The 24,410-nt window shown below is 42.7% G+C and overlaps 1 protein-coding gene across 7 annotated transcripts in view; it reads left to right on the top strand.

Moving 5' to 3' along the window:
- MYBPC1 (myosin binding protein C, slow type) overlaps positions 1 to 24,410 on the top strand; it is a 244,050-nt gene that overhangs the window by 139,246 nt on the left and 80,394 nt on the right. For all 7 annotated transcript variants that reach the window (XR_003856413.1, XR_003856412.1, XR_003856411.1 and 4 more), the window contains 9 exons: positions 371 to 534; positions 2,468 to 2,600; positions 5,880 to 6,004; positions 7,413 to 7,518; positions 10,560 to 10,726; positions 14,265 to 14,427; positions 16,043 to 16,149; positions 19,950 to 20,086; positions 22,780 to 22,939. Coding sequence is in view for 2 of the 7 variants with exons in the window: in XM_029599714.1 (XP_029455574.1) it covers positions 371 to 534; positions 2,468 to 2,600; positions 5,880 to 6,004; positions 7,413 to 7,518; positions 10,560 to 10,726; positions 14,265 to 14,427; positions 16,043 to 16,149; positions 19,950 to 20,086; positions 22,780 to 22,939 (1,262 nt within the window). In the remaining 5 variants the exon portion in view is untranslated. The remainder of the gene's footprint in view (positions 1 to 370; positions 535 to 2,467; positions 2,601 to 5,879; positions 6,005 to 7,412; positions 7,519 to 10,559; positions 10,727 to 14,264; positions 14,428 to 16,042; positions 16,150 to 19,949; positions 20,087 to 22,779; positions 22,940 to 24,410) is intronic.

The following is a 24,410-nucleotide window of genomic DNA, read 5'->3' as shown; positions in this document are numbered from 1 at the left end:
AGGGACAGTCCACTCAGGGCTTTCATTTTTTAAGCACCAGGCCGATTTTTCGGGTGCATATTTGCATCGGCTTCAAAAGCAGGTGCAAACTTATGTCCCCCCACCAGCCTGATTGTCAGAGGGAAACCCTAGAGTTTCCCTCTGAAAATATATTTGCTGGTGCTATTTAAAAATTTCCTTAACAATATTTTCCTCTAGGCCAGTAAGACTTTATTTAGATGTAAGCTATCACGGTCAGAGTAGGCCCAAGTTTTCTGACTTAGTATGGGCCCAGCTTCCGGTGCACTCCAATTTTTAATATTAAGCAGGCATTACTATTATTATTAGTCCTTGTTAAGTAGTCTAAACCTATTTCTGTTCCCAATATTAGGGAAATAAAAGTAGAAGAAGAACCTGAGATTGACGTTTGGGAGCTTCTAAAGAATGCCAAACCAAGTGATTACGAGAAGATTGCCTTTCAGTATGGCATTACTGACCTGAGGGGTATGTTACGGCGTCTGAAGCGGATGAAGCGGGAAGAAAAGAAGAGTGAAGGTATAAACTTGCCCCATTCTTCCAAAATATGATGCCAATACATACTATTTCCTTTTTAAAATTGTGCTAACAAAAGAAAGAAAGAAGATAAACTTCATCCATAAAGCATAATATAGTTACGGTAGGCCCATTCCAGCTTGACCCACCTCGGTCTTTTTCCCTTACATTCCCACTAAATACCCTTTCCCCCCTGGCCCATACGTTAAATCCTGAGGCAGTCATAGTGGAAATAAATGGCTGCAGCTTGGTTAGAATTAAATGCAAACAAATAAATGCAAAAACAGGTTCTACCTTACATATTCTCGCCCAATGTCATACAGTCAGAATTGCACATAATTCCTCACATGGCAACCAGCTTGACTGCCTCAATACCATTGGCCTGCCAACACAAGGAATGCATTGGCTACCAGACCAGCATGACTATTTGATGCCTGCATTCCAACAGGGATTGCTGGCTGTTGCTGTATATGCAGCCTGTCCAACTGACCTTGTAAGAGCTAACAGCCCAGGTCACACTTCACTTCAGTAATTCTGGACCCCTTTACTGTGTGCGTCAAATTATGAGGCAGATATAAGAAGTTATTTAAGTTTATAATACAAGCTGCAACTTTTATTATCCTGAGTGTCTCTAATCAGTAGTTACCTTCTAAGTTAATTAAAAGACACAAGGTCAATCTCAACCAAAATCTTGGACTGCTAAGAACTCCAGTGGCTAGCTAGATTTCTCAGCAGGGCAGCTCTGGTGCTGTCTCTCTCTTTGATTTCTTCTGTTCTTAGTACTTCCTGTTGTCTATTGCAAACTGAATTGCAGACTCCTGGTATCCATACATTAAAGTTCCAAGTTAGTGCTGTCCCACCGGAGCATATGGGTGGTTTTAGGCACTCAGGATTGGTTAGTGATCTGCTGTCAGGCCATGATTGTTCAGGTCTTGCTGTTGGGCCCTGATAGACTGGAGTCGTACTGTTGAACTCTGATAGGCTGGGGTCTCGCTGATAGGACCTGATAGGCTGACTAAAGCATAGGGCACACAATGCTAATTAGCTATGTTCAGAAAATGATGATCGCCATTAGCCAAGTTCAGAAAGTGGTCATCCATTACACATCCCTTTGTTCAACTATATAATTTTCCAGGTGTCTTCTGCAGTCATTATGGATTCTTTCTCAACCTCTGATATCCTGCAGTCCAGGATTTTTAACTGTACTGTCTTACTCCCTCCCAGTTAAAAGTTTCTGCAAAGCTTGCAAATATAAAAACAAAAACAAAAATAAAGCACAAGGACAGTTTATGCAGGAAATATCTGTCAAAAGGAAGAAAAGAACTTAAAAACAAAGTAGAAGCCAATTATATATGTACTTAGAGATATTCAAACTTGTGTTGCAAACAGAACAATATATGAATATATATGAACACAAAAAAAGAAAGGGTGGGGGATGGGGGGCTGAGAAATGGGAGGGGCTTGGGGGCAGGGCTTGTTCCGCTACTTCTCTAGGGTTAAAGTTTATTTTTGGAACTTTAACCACCTCGAGGGGCAGCAAGGGAGTGGAGTAGGACAGGAGATCTTATGAGACCTTAGGGTCGTTGGGGGGATTAATCTGAGCCAATTGGCCCCTTTAATTCACTGCCCCAGGAGCATCTGGACCCATGTTAGCATCCTGAGGTTCCTGGACTAGTTAGCTACAAATCCTGAGCTGACGCTAACTTTCATGCAAAGAATGCAGCTTGCGATTTTTCAAGCAAACTGCATTATACTTACATTAAATTAGCTAGCAATGAACGCCACTTGGTAAATGAGCTCCTTTAGATTGCCAATTTTCAGCTGAGATTCTGTATAATGTCTGAATGAAGCCTCATTTAATCTCTGTTCAGTTCTGGTTCCTTCTGCCTTTGTTGGTCTTAAAGCAACTACCTTTCCTATTTTTCTGTTCACAAAGCTTTTGCAAAGAAACTGGATCCTGCATATCAAGTGGACAAAGGAGGTCGAATAAGGTTGGCTGTTGAGTTGACAGACCCAACAGTAGAGCTAAAGTGGTATAAGAATGGCCAGGAGATCCGTCCTAGTACAAAGTAAGCTATTATGTTGGAATGCAAGCATTTTGATTCCTGCTGCATACTATAATCATGGTTGTATTCTTTTGGACACTGGTAAGAACTGTGTGTGTGTGTATATATATATATATATATATATATATATATATATCCATATACATGTGTAAGTGGGTGTAAAAATCCCTGTCCCTTACTAATGATGCAGATGACTCCACAGAGACACTTAGGAGGTAATTTTCAAAAGGATTTACTTGCATAAAACTAAGTTTACAGACATAAATGGACTTCATGCGTGCAAGTATATACTTTTGAAAATTGCTACTTTTACACACGTAACACCTTTGAAAATTCATTCTGTACCAAAGAAAGTGGAAGCAAGAATTTCTTCCAAAGTGAATTAGTCAGAGGGAATTCCAGAGGAGAAATCATTGGCATGAGGAGATCTCATTTTAATGCAAGGAAAAAGCTACCACCCAGGAAAAAGATTTAGGCATCATAGTGGATAATACTTTAAAATCGTCGGCTCAGTGTGCTGCGGCAGTCAAAAAAGCAAATAGAATGTTAGAAATTATTAGGAAGGGAATGGTTAATAGAACGGAAAATGTCATAATGCCTCTGTATCGCTCCATGGTGAGACCGCACCTTGAATACTGTATACAATTCTGGTCGCCGCATCTCAAAAAAGATATAGTTGCGATGGAGAAGGTACAGAGAAGGGCAACCAAAATGATAAAGGGGATGGAACAGCTCCCCTATGAGGAAAGGCTGAAGAGGTTAGGGCTGTTCAGCTTGGAGAAGAGACGGCTGAGGGGGGATATGATAGAGGTCTTTAAGATCATGAGAGGTCTTGAACGAGTAGATGTGACTCGGTTATTTACACTTTCGAATAATAGAAGGACTAGGGGGCATTCCATGAAGTTAGCAAGTAACACATTTAAGATTAATCGGAGAAAATTCTTTTTCACTCAACGCACAATAAAGCTCTGGAATTTGTTGCCAGAGGAGGTGGTTAGTGCAGTTAGTGTGGCTGGGTTCAAAAAAGGTTTGGATAAGTTCTTGGAGGAGAAGTCCATTAATGGCTATTAATCAATTATACTTAGGGAATAGCCACTGCTTTTAATTGCATCAGTAGCATGGGTTCTTCTTAGTGTTTGGGTAATTGTCAGGTTCTTGTGGCCTGGTTTTGGCCTCTGTTGGAAACAGGATGCTGGGCTTGATGGACCCTTGGTCTGACCCAGCATGGCAATTTCTTATGTTCTTATGTTCTTATGTAATCTGTCTTGTGGAATCAGGCGGAGAAGGAGAATTCAGCTGAAGTCAGGTTCTAAAAGGGGGAGTCCCTAGAAAACAACAAAGTCCTTAGAAGTATCTGAAAGGGGTTTGGAATCAGAGGACTCCCCAGTTTTGCTGGACGAGAACTATGAATGTGAGTTTGTGTTTTTGTTCTGGACATTTTTATTTTTTTATTTTCAGTATTTGTATGTCACCTCAGCAAAGTTCTAAGTGGTTCAAATAAAATACTTTGCTAGGATAATTATTTTTTGTCAGTTGATGTCACTGCACCAACTACTTCAGTTAATGATTTTATTTTTGGAACACCACCTACTGGAATAACTGTTATTACTGGATTCCACAAGAGTTTCCTAAGCCCCCAAGCATCTTGAAGAAAGTCTTCTCTCCTTCTGGAAAAACCTTGGGGAGATCCATTGGCTGCATGATGGCTCTCACAGCTTCCTGATGTGCCATCTTGCCTGGTTAAAGTTTGGAAGGGGGTTTATATATCTGTTATACAGGTATGTGTACAGATATATAAAAATGGGGAAATGAGAACAAATTATATTTTTTTCTTATGCATATATATTTTTCTCTCCTATAAAACATTTCATGAAGTTCTAACTCCAAATATGTAGGGCCAGTAAACCAACATTTTTATGTGGGTGTGGTGGACTATGAATGTTTGAATAAATAAATAAATAAAACAGAGATCTTTATGCCTGTTAAGATTTCTTATTGGGAGTCACTGTGATGTGATGATCCTGGGAGGATATGTTCATCATAGGCTCCAGGTGCCATCCCCTGATACAAGAAAATCTGGCTACTTCCGCTGCTAACGTCTTCGCTTGTAGCCTTGTTTAATTCCATGGCGGAAGGGGAGCAGATCCCAAACTCTTTGTCAGATGCGGCAATTATAGTTCTTCCTAAACCTGGGAGAAAACCCACTGATCCGGGATCATACAGCCTATATCGCTGTTAAATCAGGAATCAAAATATACGCCAAGGTAATTGCCAATAGTTCTTCCTTTATTGATTTCTCCTGAAAACTTGGCTTTCATGCCCTGTGATGGGATGAAAGCCAAGTGCCAATATTAGATGCCTTCTGTTGGCACTTGAATCTTGTCATATCAATAAATCCACTGAATCTCTTCTAGTTAGTTTTGACGCAGATAAAGCCTTTGATAAGATGGCATGGGAATATCTTTTTGTGGTCCTAGAAAAGTGTGGTTTTAGGGGCTTTATTTTGCAGTCAGTTAATCTTTTGTACAAACATCCACAAGCTTGTCAGGTTCTTATGGCCTGGATTGGCCACTGTTGGAAACAGGATGCTGGGCTTGATGGACCCTTGGTCTGACCCAGTATGGCATGTTCTTATGTTGTTGTTTTTTTTTATCTCGAGCAAAGATCTTAGATTACTACAGAAGTTATTTACAAGATTTGTCTGGAAGGGTTGCAAAGCACGATTGAGGTACTCAGTGATGATTGCTCCCAAAAATGAGGGGGAGCAGGCTATTTGCCCAGAGGCAAGCAGGAATCCAATTGGTGTGAGTGGTAAGCTACCAGTGCAGGGCATGTGCACAGTTACAGGTGAGCTTAGGCAGTACTTGGCAAGACCCTCTAAGTGTCCATAGGGGTAACACCAAGGCATTACATTACAGCAAATACGCATCTACCTGTTCAAAAACATGGTTTGAATATTGCCCCTCCCCCCAGCATGGGTAAAAGTATATGTGCTATATTTTTACCCATGTGGAAAAAGAGGCAGGGTAAGGTTAGGGGAGTGAAAGTACATATGGAAATTTCATTTTGAAATCTTCAAGGCTAGTGCAAGAACACACAGGTACAAAAGCACACACGTCCCCTTGCTGGCCTGCATTTTCAAGATATTATTTAAACCGAGTACATCCATGACTCGGACATATATGCATGACTTATTCCATAGAGTGTTTCATCTCTTTAGTAACACAGGATTTAGAACTGTAATCTTTCTAGCTCATAATTGTTCTGTCTTAATTTCAACAGATACATCTTTGAGCATAAAGGGAATGAGAGAATTTTGTTCATAAATAATTGCTCACTGGCAGATGACGCTGCCTACCAGGTGAAAGCTGGTGATGAAAAATGTTCCACAGAACTGTTTGTGAGGGGTAAGTCAATACCTTTGTTCTCCAAAGATTCCTCTCTTATGTGTATCCCGCTTTCTGGTGAAGCAAATATGTTCACTGGTTTATTGTTTAGGACAGATTACACTATAGGCAGAATGTGAGTACACAGTGTGCCTGGAGAAAACTGGATTCTTTGTAGGTTTCTAATATATTTTCTATTTCTATTTTCTATTTATAAGCAGCTTCAATACTAAAATTAACAAAATAATATAATTCAAAATAACCCCAATGTTTTATTGGACCAACATGAAAATAATATAAGGACGTTTTATGCATTCATTTCAAAAGTAAACGAAAAATATGACAATTGTTTTTGATTAATTTAGTTGGCCATACAATGAAATAGCAATGCCAAAACAATGGTTTCATTTTCATTTATTTCATTTTGTTGTCATTAAAGTATATGGAGGAAGCACTAAGCAATGTAGTTTTGTTTTATTTTTGACTGGGTCTCAGACAGCCTAGAACCAGTGGGGAATGAGACAAAAAGCAGAACCAATCACTTGCAAACAGTTTATCAAGCAGTCTATCCCAGTTTGTCTCTTTCTTTTTTTTTGTTGAAAAAGAAACAAATTTAATCTTGAACAGACAGACGCCATTTTCAGTCACTTGTTTGATTTCAAGGAGTCAAAGCACAAGTTTTGAAACTCCTTGCTTTACAGTTGAAAGTTCCAGGAAAAATTTAAACAAACCATTGATAGAAAGTATGCTGTGTCAGTCACTAGTTCACTGCACCACTGTGCTACTGCATAGTGTGCTCCTACTTTTAGAAAGATACAGTATATCAGCAGAAGGCTAAAGAGCAGATATAGTGCATGTGTTTAGGAAAGGTGCACAGTTTCACAGAGATTGTCTCTGTGTGTTCAGTCTCTGCTGTGCAGTAACTGTGACGGCTTCCTTTCTATTTCTATCTAAAGGTGATAGCATATGGTGTGACACAAAACAGCAGTAGGCAGAGTGTAAGTTAGCGAATACATTCACAGTTAGCATAGCATAGTGATGGGCAGGATCGGAAAAGCTACTTATTTGGCTAACTTAGCCAGAGTAGCGATATTCAGACTTATACGAATAAGTTAACTGGATAATTTAGACTTGCTGGGGTAGATATGCAAAGATATCTGGTTAAATAAGTTAGCCAAACAAGTCTTATCTGGCTAACTTACAAGAGATATTCAGCAGCACAGCTGAAGATTACTTGTGGACATCTTGAAAACCTGACTGACTAGGTATGTCCCGAGGTCTGAGTTGAGAACTTGTGCCATAGACTAGAAGCTTTTACAAATACAAATCGGACATAGTTTATTTTCATCAGGAAAAACAGCCAAACAGGGCATAGGGGTTTTGTTTTGTTTTATTTTTGTCTGAAACCACTGAAATCCTTTTACTACAGAACCGCCTGTGCTGGTAACAAAAGAGCTGGAAAACGTGAACACGTACTGTGGTGAAAGAGTGGAACTGGAGTGTGAAGTTTCTGAGGAAGATGCCAATGTGAAATGGTAACTAGTTTTCATCACTTGCATCCAGATGTGCTCTTGGCATGAGAACTTTTTTTGAACTATACTTAGTTTAGTTTATTCATTATGTTATACTGCTTTTTTCATTAATAAAGAAACATTCACACTCTAGTTAAAAGAAACCAGGGCAGTTCTTTCCCAGGCCTGAAAGCTACTTGCTCACCACAGAGAAAGGTTCAGAACCGTACTGTACTTTCCACATGAACTTGAGATCCTAAAGTCAGCTTTAATCAGGAATGTTTTTGCCCAAACTCAAGCATACTACCAACTCATGTACTCCCCAAGCTCATGCATGCCCCAGGAAGTGATTTACTTCTGCCGGTGAAGGCTTCACCCTGAACACAGCTGCTCTCTGCCATCCCCAACAGAGCTTAGAGGCATGTGCAGCAGATGTGAGACTCACACCAGTTTCACCAGGTGTCACAGCTCCACATGCTGACCACAACACTTTGCTTTGCTCCTCTCGTCAGCCTTAAGGGCATCCAGAGCTCTCCTCCCCCCACCATTCAGATCCAAAAAGAACCGCAACAGCACACCGGCTGCCTTACAGAGTAATGCTGCAGACCAAGGTCATGAGCTCAGCCACCCCAACACCTACAAGGAGGATGTCACTGAACTCCCCACATTGCTCCTGACCAGGCAAACAAAGGAATGGGAAGACAATGGGTTGTCCACCTGCCAGCGAGGTCAGGTACCCACTATCTCCCCCACCCTGGTCGTATCAAACCCGTATGAATGTTGAGGAGGGTGTCCAAAAGACCAGCTGCATCCCATGCAGCCAATAGAATGTGCATTATCTCCTTCTAATTGACCCCCACATTGCTAGCTCCTTCTCCCCCAACCTCGAATGGGCAAGAGACTCACTCATCAATCACTGCCCTCTCTAAATGGTCTCCAGAAGGAGCTACTCGCCTGCCTGCATATAGTGATGAGCTGCTAGTGAAGAGTCTTGCCCATGCACATCTCCCTCCAGGGGGAAAATTGGTGCTAGGTAAAGAAGAGATGAGCAGGTAGAAAGGCTGCCACTGACACAGCAAAGGGACACCTTGTAGGGAGGTTCTTTCATTAACTAAAGTAGCCCTTATCACGAACCAGCACATACATGGTCTGTTCAAGGGTCCCATAGCCAAGAAGAGAAGTTCAAGGTGCAGAAGCTGGTGCCACCGGCGAGCCACATTGTGGGTCCCCGTCAAGGTGAAGAGAATGAAAGATCAGACGTATCACTGAGGCAGATCATGGGCACAGAACCATGCTGCTAGTGCTGTATCTAGAGAGAACAACTCATCACCCTTGGTTCAGAATTCATGATGATCATACAGCCCAAAGAGTGAGATTTACCACCCCAGTGAGTGAGATTTTCCCAATGTTGTGTCTGAGATATATATCTGGAAAGATCTGAGTACTGTATTGTTTCACAAAAAAAAAGCAACACAAAATTATATTTAGTTTTCTTTGGTTTTGTCTAAATTAAAACTCTTTAATCCTATATGAAAACAAGATTGTAAAGGTGTACTACAAGGGTTCCCAATCATTCTAGGTGTGTGGATGGATTCCTTTTCAATCTCCAAAGATTTTGATGATTCCCAGCTTATCCTCACCACTCCCCCCTTCAGTCTGTCCACCCCAGTTTTGCCTCTCCACCCCCATTCCCCCACCAATCTCTCCCTCTCCTGCAGCCCCCTCCAAGTATCTCTCTCTCCAGCTCTTCCCTACCAGCCTCTCTCTGTCTCCCAGACCCTACCCACCAGTCTCTCACTTCCTCCAGCCCAACTCCACCAGTTTCTCTCTTCTCCCATAACCATCCCCTGTCTCTCCCTCCTGCCCTGTTCCCAATCAGTCCCTACCCCTTCCCTCCAGTGCCTCACTTCCTCCTCCCCTTATCCCAGTGCTGGTAGCTCACCTCCTCCCATCCCCCATGCTAGTGCTTAGCTTCTCTCACCTCCCCTTCCCCTCACAGTGTCAAAGCTTTGCACTGCTTCTCACAAGCACCCCCACCCCCACTCCCACCACCACAGACTGACACAACGACGCAATGATGCAAGTGTTTTGAATGTGGCAGCCAGAGGCATAGCCATGGGTGGGTCTTGGGAGCCTGTTCTGCCTCTCTTTTGGCTCAGGCCCACCACCCCTAGCAGCAGGGGTCATAATCCCATCTGAGTAAGCCTCTTAAAGGTAAAGGTCTGGAGGCTTTGAAATCACTGCAAGTTGATGATCCCCTGTGCCTTTAAGGAGGCTAACGAATGGGAAACACCTCTGCCCTTGGGCTAGACTTGTCAAAGTTTGAGGCCATTGTTTTTGTTTACTTTTGGCAGGTAATTATTTATCCTCCTTCCTCTCAGCCCCCTTCAAAGTTCAGGAAAGCCTGGGCTGGATGGAAGCCTATTTATATACAGTAATTGCTTTTCAGCAACCTGAGAGATTAGCACTTGTTACATAGAAGTTGCCTTATCCACAGAAGGAGAGTGAGAAACAGCAGAGACAGGCCAGGGAAACAGTGGAGAGACTAATACAGAGTGTTGCCAGAAATGAAAAGGATTTTGCAGCCACTGCCATGAAGACCCTCCTAGGATGGGAGCAGGATAAGGGAGCTGGCCACGGTGCCCCATCCGTGTTAACCTTAGGTAAACCCCCATAACTTTCAGTGCTGGCAGTGCCCCTGGTTGCAGCAGGAAAAGGTTGCTACTCTTGCTCACCAGGCTTAATACCCCTACTCCTGCCCAGTTCCTTCCCTTCCCCCAATCCTGTTTGCTGCTGGAGGCCCCTTTGGAGTTTTATTCCCACCAGGCCCACACATGGGCCACCAGGCCCCTTGTTACTATTCAGCTCCATGCACCGAGAGCACATGCCAGTGGAACAAATGCTTTCGGTACTTACTATGACACGATATTCGTTTTTAAATATGCCCGGTACCCCTTTGTGGTCGTTTTAGGAAGACGTGTTTTAGTCATGCTTGTTGGGGTTTTTTTTTCATATTTCTCACCTGAAAAGCAATGTTTGTTGTATCTCACCCTAATTGCAAATAGGTTTAAGAATGGTGTGGAGCTGAATAATGAACCCAGGTCAAGATATCGCCTGAAGGTGGAAGGGAAAAAGCACACTCTGATTATAGATGAAGCTAATAAGGGTGATACAGCAACTTACTCAGTCATGACAACTGGTGGGCAGTCAGCAGCTCAGCTTCAGGTGGATTGTAAGTATGACTTCCCTACCACTTCTGGGGCAAAAAAGCATTTGTAAAGTACTTTGAATAGATGTGGGCCTAATTCATGCTATAGTAGTAGTAGTATTATTTATTTTTATATTCCACTTTTCAGCACTGGATCACTGTGGGTATTTCCCTATTCCCAGAGGGCTTAAATCAGAGACAGTGGCTTTCAAACCAGTGCACGGGCGCACATGTACGCACCATTCCTCGCCCGCAATCAGGGACCTGGTCGTTTTATAACATACACGCGTGTATGGGTGCATGTTATAAAACAGCCTGGGTGCGTGCATGTGCGCTCAGGTGTGAGTGAGCGTGCACGTAAATGCTGCTTCTGCTGCGTAAGTGGGGGGGATTTTGAAAGGGATGCGCGCTGACGCCATTACCCATTTTACCAATTCGTTCCCAGTTCACCCAGTTAAGGGACAGCGCTTCCAAAACCCTCCCTAGTTTAATAGCCTTCCTTCCCCCCTTTTTAGCCCCCGACGTTTAAAACCCCGCTGATCTGCTTAGGTTTTTTTTGTTTTACGACTTACCCGTCATTCATAGCAGAAGTAAAGTTACGTGGCTGGGGCCGGTGTGGGTAAATATTTACCTGCAAAAGTTAAGTTAAAATCCAAGAATGCCCATGCCTTGCCCAGAACACACCCACTCCTCGCCCCTGTTTGAACACTTTTCATTTGTGTGCATACATAGCAGCATTTACACACATATCTGGGCAGCGTTTAAAATCTGCTCTGCGTGCGCCGGCCCGCCATATTTGCACATACCCTAACTGATGCGTGTGTCGGGCTTTTAAAATCCCCCTTTGTTTGTACCTGAGGCACAAAATGTCTTGCCCAAGGTCACCTGGAGTGGCCGCACTAGCAGTTGCTAGAAATGCTTGTCCTCTTTTGCCTGATATCTGTGGAAGAGCATGCGGACTGAGAAGTCGACCCGCTGGATTACAGACATGAACCTAGCCGATGATTTTGGTTTCCTTTTGCTGGGGTGCAGGAAAGAGCGCTCTCTACGTCATAAGGCCCATTTCATTAATTGGATGGCCAATGATTTTTTTTTTTTTACAACTCCCCTGTCATTCGAGGCATGCCATCCCTTAACTAAGAGCAGGTTTTAAAAGCCACCCGTAAATGCGCATTCATGCCGCTGCGAGCACTAATGAAAAGTTTCCACAAAGGGGCAGGGCGTGAGCGTTCCAGGATTTTAACATGAATTTTCTGCATAAATACTTACGCGCAGCAGCGCGTGCCGGGGTCCCCTGTCGCGCACTTACCTTTTTAAAATCCCCCGACTATTTTATAATGTGCGCGCATTTACACACGTATGTTATAAAACAGCTACATCTCTGGGTGCAGACCAATGAACGCACATTGCTTTGAAAGTTACCGTCTTACAGCCTGATTGACTAAGTATTTTTTCTGATGGAATGGGGAAAAATCTTTAGTAAATCAGGACCTTAGATGATAAGACCTCAGGGGCTCAAGTTTAGGAAAGCGAGTAATTACTTATAAAATCCAAATGCAAATCTCTAGTTTATCCTGAAAACCAGACTTGTATTGCATTAGGAATTAAGGATATGCTTTTACTGAAAACAAAATAGGAATTTTTGGCATGTCCTATTTCATTTCATTTTCAAATCAAAGGAAAATGAATGAAATTTTGTTTATTTTTAGTTTTCTTTTGAAGCAAGTTTCTGCCTCCTTGTCAGTTTTTTGTTTTTGTTTTTTTAAAAAGCCCACCCCTCTGAGCTTAATGGTAGCTCCCGACTGGACCCTAACTACCTCCACAGAGTTTCCCTTTGGAACGTCGGGCCATAGGTGCAAAGTCCAAATGGGAAGACTTGCGCAGGGGATTTGAAAATGAAATCCATACATGTACATTCCCTTCCTCATCCTAGCCTCACTGCTTTTGCCTCCATGTTCTGACTGTGCCCATGTAGGGAATTACCTGCTGAAAGCAGGGCAGTTCTCACCTGCTGGGATTTACTCAGGTAGCAGCATATTTACTCTGGTAAATTCCTGTGAAAATCATGAACATGAGAAAACAGATGGAAAATTATGTAATATGAGAAAACATGACCATCAAGAGAACAAAAGATAACATAAACCAGGGGGCAACAATGATTTTTGGTAAAGTATCAATAAATATGCAGCATCTCTCAAAAAAGAAGATGGCATGCTGACCTCTGCCTCCAGTGAAGGGAGGGAGAACTCCTCAGGTAAAATCCTACCTCCTCCAGCCACCCACCATGGTGCCTGCCTTACAGAGCCTGCTGGGAGGAAGGTCTTTGTACGTGCCAGGGGTTGCCAGCCCCTGAAAAAACCCCCAAGCGCAAGGTTTATGATAGCATTTTTCCCTCAATATTAGATAGTCGAGTATTATATGTGCTATATATTAGATGTTTCGCAACGTGGTTATGTTCTCACCTTGCGCAATTTATTTCTAAGTACTTTAGGGTCCATATTCAGCCACGGAGTGGCTAGATAAGTCAGCCAGATACATCTATCCAGCTAACTTAACTAGGATATTCAGTGGCGCAGCTGAATATACCTGGCTAGCTTAAAAGTTAGCCGGATAGGTAAACTGAGATGAGCACCCATGAGACTCTGCAATAGATTATGGGAGGTTGAGGGTGGATGGGGGGGGTTTCTATTGGAGTGAAAATTGCAAAATTTACCTTATGGTTTCCTACTGTTGATCCAGTGCACATCAGAACCAAGTGGACGCCAGGAGTTGATTATATCATGCTCATTCCTGAATAAACAGATTTACACTAAACGTTAGCTGGATAGGGATATCTGGCTAACTTTACTCCTACCTGCAGTGCGACCAGGATTAGCTGGTTAACTCCACTCCTTCCCAGAATGCCTACCACCCGCTCCAGTAACGCCCCTGACATAGCCAGATAAAGAATAATCTGGTTAGAAATTAGCCGGATAAGTCAGTGAATATCGCGGCTAAGCCATTTAGACAGACAACTTTTCAGTTATCCATCTAAATGGCTTTTGAATATCTACCCTTTTGAAGCCAGAAAAAATGTGTTTATTTATTTATTTTTTGGCATCTTCCTATATCTCAGTGAATACTTTAAGATTTATTTTCAGAAGCGCAGTTTATAATCATTAAGAATATACTGTCAGCCGTGGCAGAAGTTAAATTAAGGGCCCCCAAGCAACAATTTTGGAACGTGTCCGTAGAGTAGGGGGTGGGGGGCCCACCTCGGGAGATCCAGAAGCGGCTGCAAGTGGGGGCCGCCTCGTTCTTTGGGTCTCCGTGCACTGGAGGTTCTGCATGGGCCACAATTTACACCACAGTCTGCCAGTGTACATTTCCGAAGAAGAAACAATGCACAGCTCCTTTGATGATGTCCGAAATCACGACTTAACATCACCAGTGCAGCAGTATTAGACAATCCCAAGGAATTATTCCAGCCATCTAATATACATGTGTATAGAGGAGCTCAGTGAATTCCACAATTGAGTCCTTGATTTGTTTGTTATGGTGCTTTTTTGGTTTTTTTTTTAAGTGAGGCCACTGAAGATACTGCAGCCGTTGACGAACATGACAGTGAACCTTGGAAAAGAAATAAATCTGAAGTGTGAGATATCCGAGAATGTATCAGGAAAATGGTACAAAAATGGGCAACCTGTGCAACCTAGTGACCGTGTAAAGTTATATCATAAAGGGAGGTAGGTGCCTCGAGACATGCATCAGAGTGCATGAGGAGCACTTGGAAAAAAGCTCTTAGCAGGAGAACCATGCGAAAAACCTTTTTTTTTTTTTTTGCTTTATGTTTTCTTTTGCTATTGTTTTTTTCTTGTTTGCATTTTAGCATGTGCTAAATCATTTTGCCATGCACTAAAACCATGCTCGGGGAGGTGACATGAGAAGAGAGAGAGATACAGCAGGGTGGGGGCTGAGGAGAATGGAAAGAGAAAAAAAAAAAGTAGCTTGGGAGGTGGAGAGGGGGGAGAGAGGAAGGCAGCAATGTGTGTGTGTTAGGGCGGGGAGGAGAGCATGAGCCAGAAAAACATCAGAGGAGGAGAGAGGGGAAAGAAGGAGAAAAAGCACCAGCAGGAAGGGAGGACGGGAAGGAGGAGGTTGCGCTGTGACTGAGCTCTATAGACAGTTGCAATGGGTAGGGCCCTAGGCAGTTATTCCAATTACCCCCCCCCCTACACACACACATATGAGGGTCCTGAATCAGAGTATCGGCACCTATCTTTCTAGAATAAAAGCACTATGGAGTAAATTTTAAAAGCCCTGTGCGCCGGTGCGCCTATGTTGCATAGGCCGCTGGTGCGCGCAAAGCCCCGGGATGCGTGTAAGTCCCGGGGCTTTGCTTGGGGGGCGTGTTGGGGGCGGCATGGCATTCAGGGGCATTCCGGGGGTGGGGACGTGGGCATGGTGCCGGCCCAGGGGCGTTTCAGGGGCATGGCTGAGGCCTCCGAAGCAGTCCCTGGGCTGGGGAATGGCGCGCCGGCAGCCAGCCGGCGCGCGCAAGTTATGCCTACCTTGGGCAGGCTAACTTTTTCGACAAAGGTAGGCGGGGGTTTAGTTAGGGATGGGGGGTGGGTTAGATAGGGGAAGGGAGGGGAAGCCGGGGGGGGGGGAACCGGAAAAAAGTTCCCTTAAAGGCTGCTCTGATTTCGGAGCGGCCTTGAAGGGAACGGGGAAAGCCATCAGGGCTCCCCTCTGGCTCGGCGTTTGCAAGGTGCACATCTGTGCACCCCTTTGCGTGTGCCGACCCTGGATTTTATAACATGCACGTGGCAGTGCGCGCATGTTATAAAATCGAGCGTAGATTTGTTCGCGCTGGGTTACACCTCGGGCAGGCGTAACTTCTGCAACAAAGGTAGGGGGGGATTTAGTTAGGGCTGGGGGGTGGGTTAGATAGGGGAAGGGAGGGGAAGGTGGGGAGAGCGGTAGAAAAGTTCCCTCCAAGGCCGCTCCGATTTCGGAGCGGCCTTGGAAGGAACGGGGAAAGCCATCGGGGCTCCCCTTGGGCTCGGCGCACGCAAGGTGCACAAGTGTGCACCCCCTTGCGCGCGCCGACCCCAGATTTTATAACATGCGCGCAGTAGCGCACGCATGTTATAAAATCGGGTGTACATTTGTGTGTGCCGGGTAGCGCGCACAAATGTACCCCGCGCACGTAAAATTTAAAATCGACCCACTAGTGTGTATGTATATGTATATATGATAGGAGGATGAACATATTCTTGTCTTACACTGACCTGAAAAGTTCCATTCCTTTTACAAATATATGGTATCAGAATGGCGTTTTTTTTAATCTGTTTACAGAATCCACAGGTTAATTATAGACAACTCTCTTGTAGAGGATGATGGAGACTATATGTTTGTGCCAGACCTCTATTCGGTTAATATACCTGGCAAAGTCCACATCATAGGTAAGCACCTCAGATGGCTCATTCCAGGTCTGATGCTTGGTGAGGTGGTGAGAATGTCAGAAATTTGGCAGTGCAGGTTAAGTGAAAGGTGAAAGTATAATCTGCTGTTTTGCCTGTCATGTGTATAAAACATGAAATTGACGATATGTGTATAGTGCAATAGAAAAGACTATTGTGCCTGACAGCAGAAGTGCAGTATGCCATAGAGCTGCTGAGCTGTGCTAGACCAAGACATGTCCTGGATTACAAAACAATACAATGGCACTGGACACTACACATTCATTTTCATGTGACATTTAATAATATTTAAAATCATTATACTAAAGTACATTAATGGCTTTTATGAATAACTGCCCTCTCAGTACGAGAAGCATAGTCCCATGGGAGCTGGGAGTAAGTAGTTATGGCAATTATGAAAGCATCCACAAATTAAGTATGGACAGAAAAATTCTAATAAGTTCATCTAGGGGTTTATTCACTAGACATTGTTAAATATCAAATACAATCACGGAATATCAAAAATGGTAAGATACTGCTTAAAAAAGAAACTCTGGAGTTTTCACCTTATTCATTAAGAATTAGCTCTTAATAGGGGCATCGTATAGCCGTATGTCGAGGGGGATCAGCCAGGTCCTGATTTTATCCCATGTCATGCATGGAAATGTACTTTTGATTTTCTCTATGAGAAGCAGAAAAATTGCTACAAATAAATGTCATTGAATGGACCACAGGATTTACCCTCGTCGATGGCTTTTGAAAATTTCCAGATTTTATAACATATTGAGGCCCTTCAGGTTTTTAAAGAATAAAATAATTAAAACTGTATTAAATATATGAAATATATAAATCAAACAAAATATTTTTTTTAATCACTTGAAACACTGAAAAGGACTGGAGTTTGCTTACAAAGGGGGTAATTTACTGAACATTTTTCCCATAGACACAGAATGGGAGCAAACCTGTAGTAAATAGGTCCCAAAGTCCTTACTTTTTCCATAGAAAAAAAAGTCCTTTGGGGACTTTAACTCCAGCCTCTGTCTGATAATAAAATTGGACTGCAAATGTGAGGTTTTAACCAGGGCAGCTACCTTGATTTTTAGTGAGGTTTGTGGCATATTTACATTTGCAGTAATTTCAAATTTGAATGCATTTCTAGTCCTTAAGCTGGAAAGTAAAATAAATAAGCCTATATTTGGGTTAAAAAGAAGAGTCTTTAGGGTCGGATTTATTAAAGGGTTTTCTCCATTCTGGACCTGTCTTTAAAGCGTTTTTCCTATTCTGTGTCTATGGGGAAATATTTTTGAGTGGATCAGATGATAATTTGAATGGGCAACAACTGGCCTTATCACTCTTTTGTGAATAGGCCCTTAGGACCAGATGTGCTTAGTGTTTTTCCCATAGACACTAATTAAATTTTGAAAAATTTTTTAGTATATCAGTCTCATCATGTGACAAATATAGAGAATAACTTTCAAACAATTCCACCTGGCAGCATATATGTGCATATATGGCAGCGTGGAGATCTACAATAGTATTTTATAACCCTGTGCGTATTATAAAATACTTGTATCTCTATCCTGCAACAAACATAGGGGGTCATTTTCAAAAGCAATCGCACGCGAAAAGTGGTGCGATGGCTGCCGGCTTTCACAGGCCCCCCCCCCCCCCCCCCCCCCCCCCCGCTTCGCCGCTCCCCCGTTACCGCCGGATTTTCTAAGGTCTGTGACCTTAGAAAATCGAGGCCATAGTGAATACGTGCAATGTATTGAAAGTGAATATTTCAATGAATTGAATGCGTATACTTTTCCTATCTAGTTTTAAAATATATGCATGTATATTTTGCACGCAAAATTAAGGTATGACTCAGTCTCATATAACCCAATTTACATACATAAGTCAGTATATTTTAAAACATTCGCGCGTAATTGAAATCACCAATTTACCATATTACTCCACCAGTTCACCCAGTCCTTCTCCAGGTCATTAAAACTCTCCTCCCCCCCCCCCCCCCCAGTTCACCCAGATCTCCCACCCATTCAGTAGTACACAATAAACAAGTCTGATATCAATTACTCAAGATAGGGCCTGATTTTCAAAAGCATTTACATTTTGATGGTTAAAAATGGGTTTTACACATGGAAATGCACTTTATCCAAGTAAGTAGGCTTTTGAAAATTGCTACAATTGCCCCCCCCCCCATAATTATCAGGTGTAAAATTATGCAAATAAGTTGTCAAATGTATTCGCATGTCTTTTAAAATAGCAATTTACACATGTAGCTGTAGGCCTTGCCCCAGAATGCCAATAGACCACTCCTTTTTTTCCACATGTGTATGTGCGTGGGAAACGTAAAATACGCATGTATTTTCCACTTTCCTAAAGTAGCGATTACATGAATACAGACTACTTACTCACATATAAGCTATTGTTTATAAATGTAACGCTTTGAAAATTCATCCCACACTGAATAAGTTACTGTACAACCAGTCCTACATCCAGGGTTCCTCCTGTATCCAAGACATGTCTGTAGAAGTACTTCAGATTATTATACGGACAAACAGCCATGAAAGGAAAATGCTTGTTGAGTCACAGTATTTTCATGGAGAAGTTGAAAAATGAATGGGGAAAAAGAGGGCATGGAATGAGTTGGATGGGTTTAGCTTACTGGCTCGCCTAAATGATTAGACCAAAGTCTTTTGCCAAGATTCTACCAGGACATCCTAGAACAGGAATATTGTTCCAATATTCCAGTCACCGATGACATATCCAAGTCCTCTTGTAGTATGACAACTGTCTGAAACGACAGCTGCACCTTAATAAAGGCCCCCTATGTCATGAACCATGTATTTGTGGGGTCAGCAGCAACTTTATCTGACCAAAGACAGAAGTTTTATGAAACCCTTAACCGGTAGACAGATGGATGTTCCCACATACCGACCTCTATCTCTGAATTCCTGTTTGTTTTTATTGTATTGTTTTTCAACTATTCTATTGACAATTTATGGATTGTGTCTCTAGATAGAGTGCAGCCCTTTGAAGGTAATGGGAGGGACAATTTCATAGAATATTGTACCTGTGAATAACATCAGAATACTGTAGCATTGACAGTGTGAATAGAGGTACGGTGACAAAAAGCTTAGCTTTAATGCTCAAGGCTGTACTTCAGTCTAGGTGTGTGTGTAATTGGGGATCAACAAAATGAAGGTTTGCTGATTTCACCTACAGTTTTCCAAAAATATATTTCATTTATTTAAAATAAGAAAAAAATGTATCTCCTCCTCCTGTTTTTTTTTCACATCCATTAGATACAATTAGGTAAGACAAATCAAAAACACTTTCAAAAGAAATGTAATTCATTTGCAGATACAGAATAACATTGTGAGAACTATATCTGTCCAAAACATTTGTCTCATACTCTGCATCTCTAGGAAAAATCTCTTTGAAAAGAAATTGTTATGGGGCCAAGGAAGTAAAATGTCGTGTGCTAAGGCATTTACTGCATAACAAATGCTTGACGAAATATGAAAGTGTGAGACCTGTGACTGGTTAATGTAAAGTACCTTCGATAGCTAACGGCATAACGGTAAAAATAACTGTATAGTGACTTTTATCAGGCAGGTTCAGTTTAATTAAGCTATGAAGTTGAAGCCCTTTCCACTAAGGTTAGGAACTTCCTGCTATGTACTAATAAGCCTCATAGCAAAATCTAAAATCCTTTAGTCTAAATCATGGCTAGAATCAAAACATAGACCTTACTATAACAGATGTGTAATGACAGAAGCATGTTTTTTACCTTTTAGATCCTCCTAGGATCCACCTGGATGCTCTGAATTATCCTGACAATACAGTGACAGTGGTGGCAGGCACTAAGCTGCGACTAGAGGTTCCAATTACTGGAGAGCCAGCTCCGAAGGTTATCTGGAGCAAGGGTGAAAAGGTATGGAGCCTAGAGGAGGTGCCTCCTTTCGTTTATTCCCTATCTGAACTCATCCCTATGGGCTACCTTCGCTTAAGCTTCTCGAAACTCAGACGCGTTTGCTCCGTGCAGTTCTTTTAATTTTTGCAGACCTGTTCTTTGGTACGGGAAGAAAATGAAAGCGCAGAAGCGTGTTTTAATGCACAGTGATGGGGCAATAGGCTGAGCCACTCGTGGTTTTACTCCCATTGCAGCTGGAGGAAGTGCAGCGAAGAAAAGCATATCCGGACCATCCTGATTGCCCAGGGGCAAATACTGCGTGCTGCCATGCGAGAGACTTAAGTTGGATTACCAGATGAGGGGGGGTGCGAATAGGGAAAAAGTAATTTCATTTTCTATCCTATTTATTTCTGGGGAGGGGGGGGGGCGTTCTATTTTGCTATGGGGTATTTTTTGTTTTATTTTGTTTTTCCACACGCTAAAATTAAATCTCGTTTCAGATTGGAAATGACACAAAAGGAAACCACAATGTTCGCTGTTGTTTCCATGTTTTCAGGTGTCAGCACATCATTATTTATTTTATTTATTTATAATCTTTTATATACCGACAACCGTTTGCACATCGTATCGGTTTACAGATAACTTAAAAACTTTTAGGCATTGCCTTTACATGGAACGGTAACTGTGAACTAAGGAACAACAAACTACTAATTGAACAGAGTAATAACTTTTTACAAGGATCAGAGACAAATTGTCGAAATACAGTTTGGAAAGCTGGGAGGGCCAGGAGGATATTTACACGAAATTAACAAATAACTTTATTAACATCATCCCTATTCCAGACCTGACTGGGGCTAGCAATGTTACAGAGGCACCTAGTCATTACCCGGCACAAATACCTGCGTACATATGTACTTGTTTTTGAAGGATCCTCTACTGAGGACTATCACTGCAGTGACAAGGCTAGAAATGAGAGAGGAGAGGGATTAGAAATACATGAAAAACTCAGATAACTACAAATGAAAGTTCAAGATGCCATAGCCCCAGGAGAAGCCTGTTTAAATTGAGCTGGAAGCCGAATGGAGCACCATAAATGAAGCTATCCAGATAAAAAAAACAAGTTCATAGCTGCCATGGGGTAAAACCAGGATTGGCTCACTATCTCCCTTATCACATGGAGTTATCCTGTTGACTTAAGTTAAAGCATGCTCTTGGTGCGATTCATTTAAGGACTATCCAATGTTCTAGGCAGCTTACAGTAAAATTGTGATTCAGGATGTCAAGGCCAAGGAGATGTCAAGGAGCATTAATAGAAAGTCACTTCCAGAGTCAAAACCTCACCAGATAATATAAAGGCTAGATAGCATTATCGTCTCAGTGCTATCTTTTGGGTGGAACTCAAAATCCTGACTGTCTAGGATATTGTGACTGGAGAATTGGGCATCCGGATGGCGGATGAAATTTAGTGTGGATAGGTGCAGGGTGATGCATATAGGGAAAGGTAACCCATGCTGTAGTTGCGCGATGTTGGGTTCCATATTGGGTGCTACAACCCAAGAGAGAGATCTAGGTGTCATGGTAGGTAACACACTGAAATCGTTGGTGCAGTGTGCTACGGCAGTCAAAAAAGCAAACAGAATGTTGGGAATTATTAGAAAAGGAATGATGAATAAAACGGAAAATGTCATAATGCCTCTGTATCGCTCCATGGTGAGATCGCACCTTGAATACTGTGTACAATTCTGGTCGCCGCATCTCAAAAAAGATATAATTGCGATGGAGAAGGTTCAGAGAAGGGCTACCAAAATGATAAGGGGAATGGAACAGCTCCCCTATGAGGAAAGACTAAAGAGGTTAGGACTTTTCAGCTTGGAGAACGACTGAGGGGGGATATGATAGAGGTGTTTAAAATCATGAGAGGTCTAGAACGGGTAGATGTGAATCGGTTATTTACTCTTTCGGATAGTAGAAAGACTAGGGGGCACTTCATGATGTTAGCATGGGGCACATTTAAAACTAATCGGAGAAAGTTCTTTTTTACTCAACGCACAATTAAACTCTGGAATTTGTTGCCAGCGAATGTGGTTAGTGCAGTTAGTATAGCTGTGTTTAAAAAAGGATTGGATAAGTTCTTGGAGGAGAAGTCCATTACCTGCTATTAAGTTCACTTAGAGAATAGCCACTGCCATTAGCAATGGTTACATGGAATGGACTTAGTTTTTGGGTACTTGCCAGGTTCTTATGGCCTGGATTGGCCACTGTTGGAAACAGGATGCTGGGCTTGATGGACCCTTGGTCTGACCCAGTATGGCATTTTCTTATGTTCTTATGTTCTTAAGGACTCCTGGAGCTGTTTTTGAACTGACTCAATCAGTCAATATTTTATTTAATTTTATAACTAGATTAAAATCATCTTTGATTTAAGTTATGGTTTAGCAATCTAGCATGTTTATCTCTTCGTTTTTCATTTAATTGACTCCATTCGGTTTTCACCTTTACATTTCTTGTTTTCTCATTTTCGCCCCACTATTCACATTGCTGTTTCCACTCCCGCGGGGTTGGCTTGCCTCTCATCTGTTTTTCTGTGTATTTTTTTTTTCAAGAAGCAGCCAAAAACGAAATACAGAATTCGTCTACTTACCATAAATGTAACCAAGGTGGCCATTTAACCAGTTGCTCTTCTTTAAAATTATTTTCACATTTCAAATTCCCAGTGGATCTCAGAGATGAGTGGCCGCGTGCGTGCAGAATCTTTCCCCGACTGTGCCCTTCTGATTATTGATATAGCTGAGAGGGAAGACACGGGCATCTACAACATCATGGTAAAGAATGAAGCTGGACAAGCATCAGCTCAGCTCAAAATAAAAGTGGTTGGTAAGTAGAATGAAAAGTGTCAACAAATACCTGATTACCTAAGGCTTTTCTATGAGATAAGCACTAAGAGATACGTTTTAAAACCCCAAGCAGGCCTCAATGAGGGGGATGTGCCCACAAGTCGGGCCTGTGCGCGCCAAGTGAATTTTAAGTCTTCCAGATGAGCGCACATCTCCCGCAGCGCACACATCTCACTTGATTTCAAAAAGGGGCGTGGCCATTTTGGGGCCTAGCCAAAAGATGTGCGTGTAAATAGTTACGCACCCCGGCGCATGCCTAGGTTCACTGCTACGTAAGTTTACTTCTGCTATGGAGGAGGTGTAAGTAAAAAAAAACCAACAAAAAACCCTGCCGTTTCGGAGGGGTTTCAAGTCTGGGGTAACTAGGAGGCGTGCAGACTATTAAACCAGGGGATTTGGGGGACCTAACTGTAGATTGGGTGAATTGGTGGACAAACTGGTGAAACCGGTCATGGCGTGGACACACGCCCATTTTAAAATACCCTGACTTATGCGATAGAAATCCGATTTACACGGCTGGGCACATGCACATGTGTGCGTGCGCCCTGTGACAAGGTAAGGGCAAAGGCGATCGGCGCCATTTTGAAACCTCCAGCACCGGCACTGGCACGATTGAGTGGATGGCTCCCTGACCCCCCGCTAGACCACCAGGTACATGTAAAAGGTTTTGGGGGGGGGGGTCGGGAGGGTGGGAGAAGCAAAGGGGTAATTTGAAAAGGGTCGGGGTGGGGTTTTTTTTTTCGGGCCATCGGCGCCTTTTTATCAGTGGTAGCCAAAATGGCGCCGATGGCCCGAGAGCGGGAGATCGCGCCTGGCCCCCCCCCCCCCCCCCCCACTGGACCACCAGGTAACTTAACATTTTGGGGGGGTTCGGGAGGGTGGGGGAGGGTAAGGAATTTGTTTTAAAAGGTCGGGGTGGGTTTAGGGGTTGTGTTGGTGTGCCGGTTTTCCCGCCCTCCCCCAAATAATTCCCGTGCCCTATTTAACGATACAATATAAATGCTCCTGACGATAAATCGTGGGCATTTGTATTGTATCGTGTACTCTAACGGTTTAGAACGATTTTAAAATTATCGGACGATAATTTTAATCGTTCAAAAACGATTCACATCCCTAACATTTACCAGTTCTAGTCCTCTCATTATTTTATAGTCCTCTATCATATCCTCCCTCAGCCGTCTTTTCTCAAAGCTGAACAGCCCTAATATGTTTAGCCTTTCCTCATAGGGCAGCCATCCCATTCCCTCTATCATTTTGGTTGTCCTTCTCTGAAACTTTTCCAGTGCAACTATATCTTTTTTGAAATACGGCAACCAGACTTGCACACAGTATTCAAGGTGCAGTCTCACCATGGAGCGACAGACACACAGTTGCAGTTTATCTGCTTCTGACTTACAGGTTTCCCCACCCCATTTTAAGAGTCACTTGTTAGTAGCCCCTGGCAAGAGAGT

Source organism: Rhinatrema bivittatum, chromosome 4 (assembly GCF_901001135.1).
Source record: "Rhinatrema bivittatum chromosome 4, aRhiBiv1.1, whole genome shotgun sequence".
NCBI classification, from domain to species: Eukaryota; Metazoa; Chordata; class Amphibia; order Gymnophiona; family Rhinatrematidae; genus Rhinatrema; species Rhinatrema bivittatum.
Note: the sequence above shows the minus strand (reverse complement) of the source record. Positions and strands in the feature narration are given on the sequence as shown.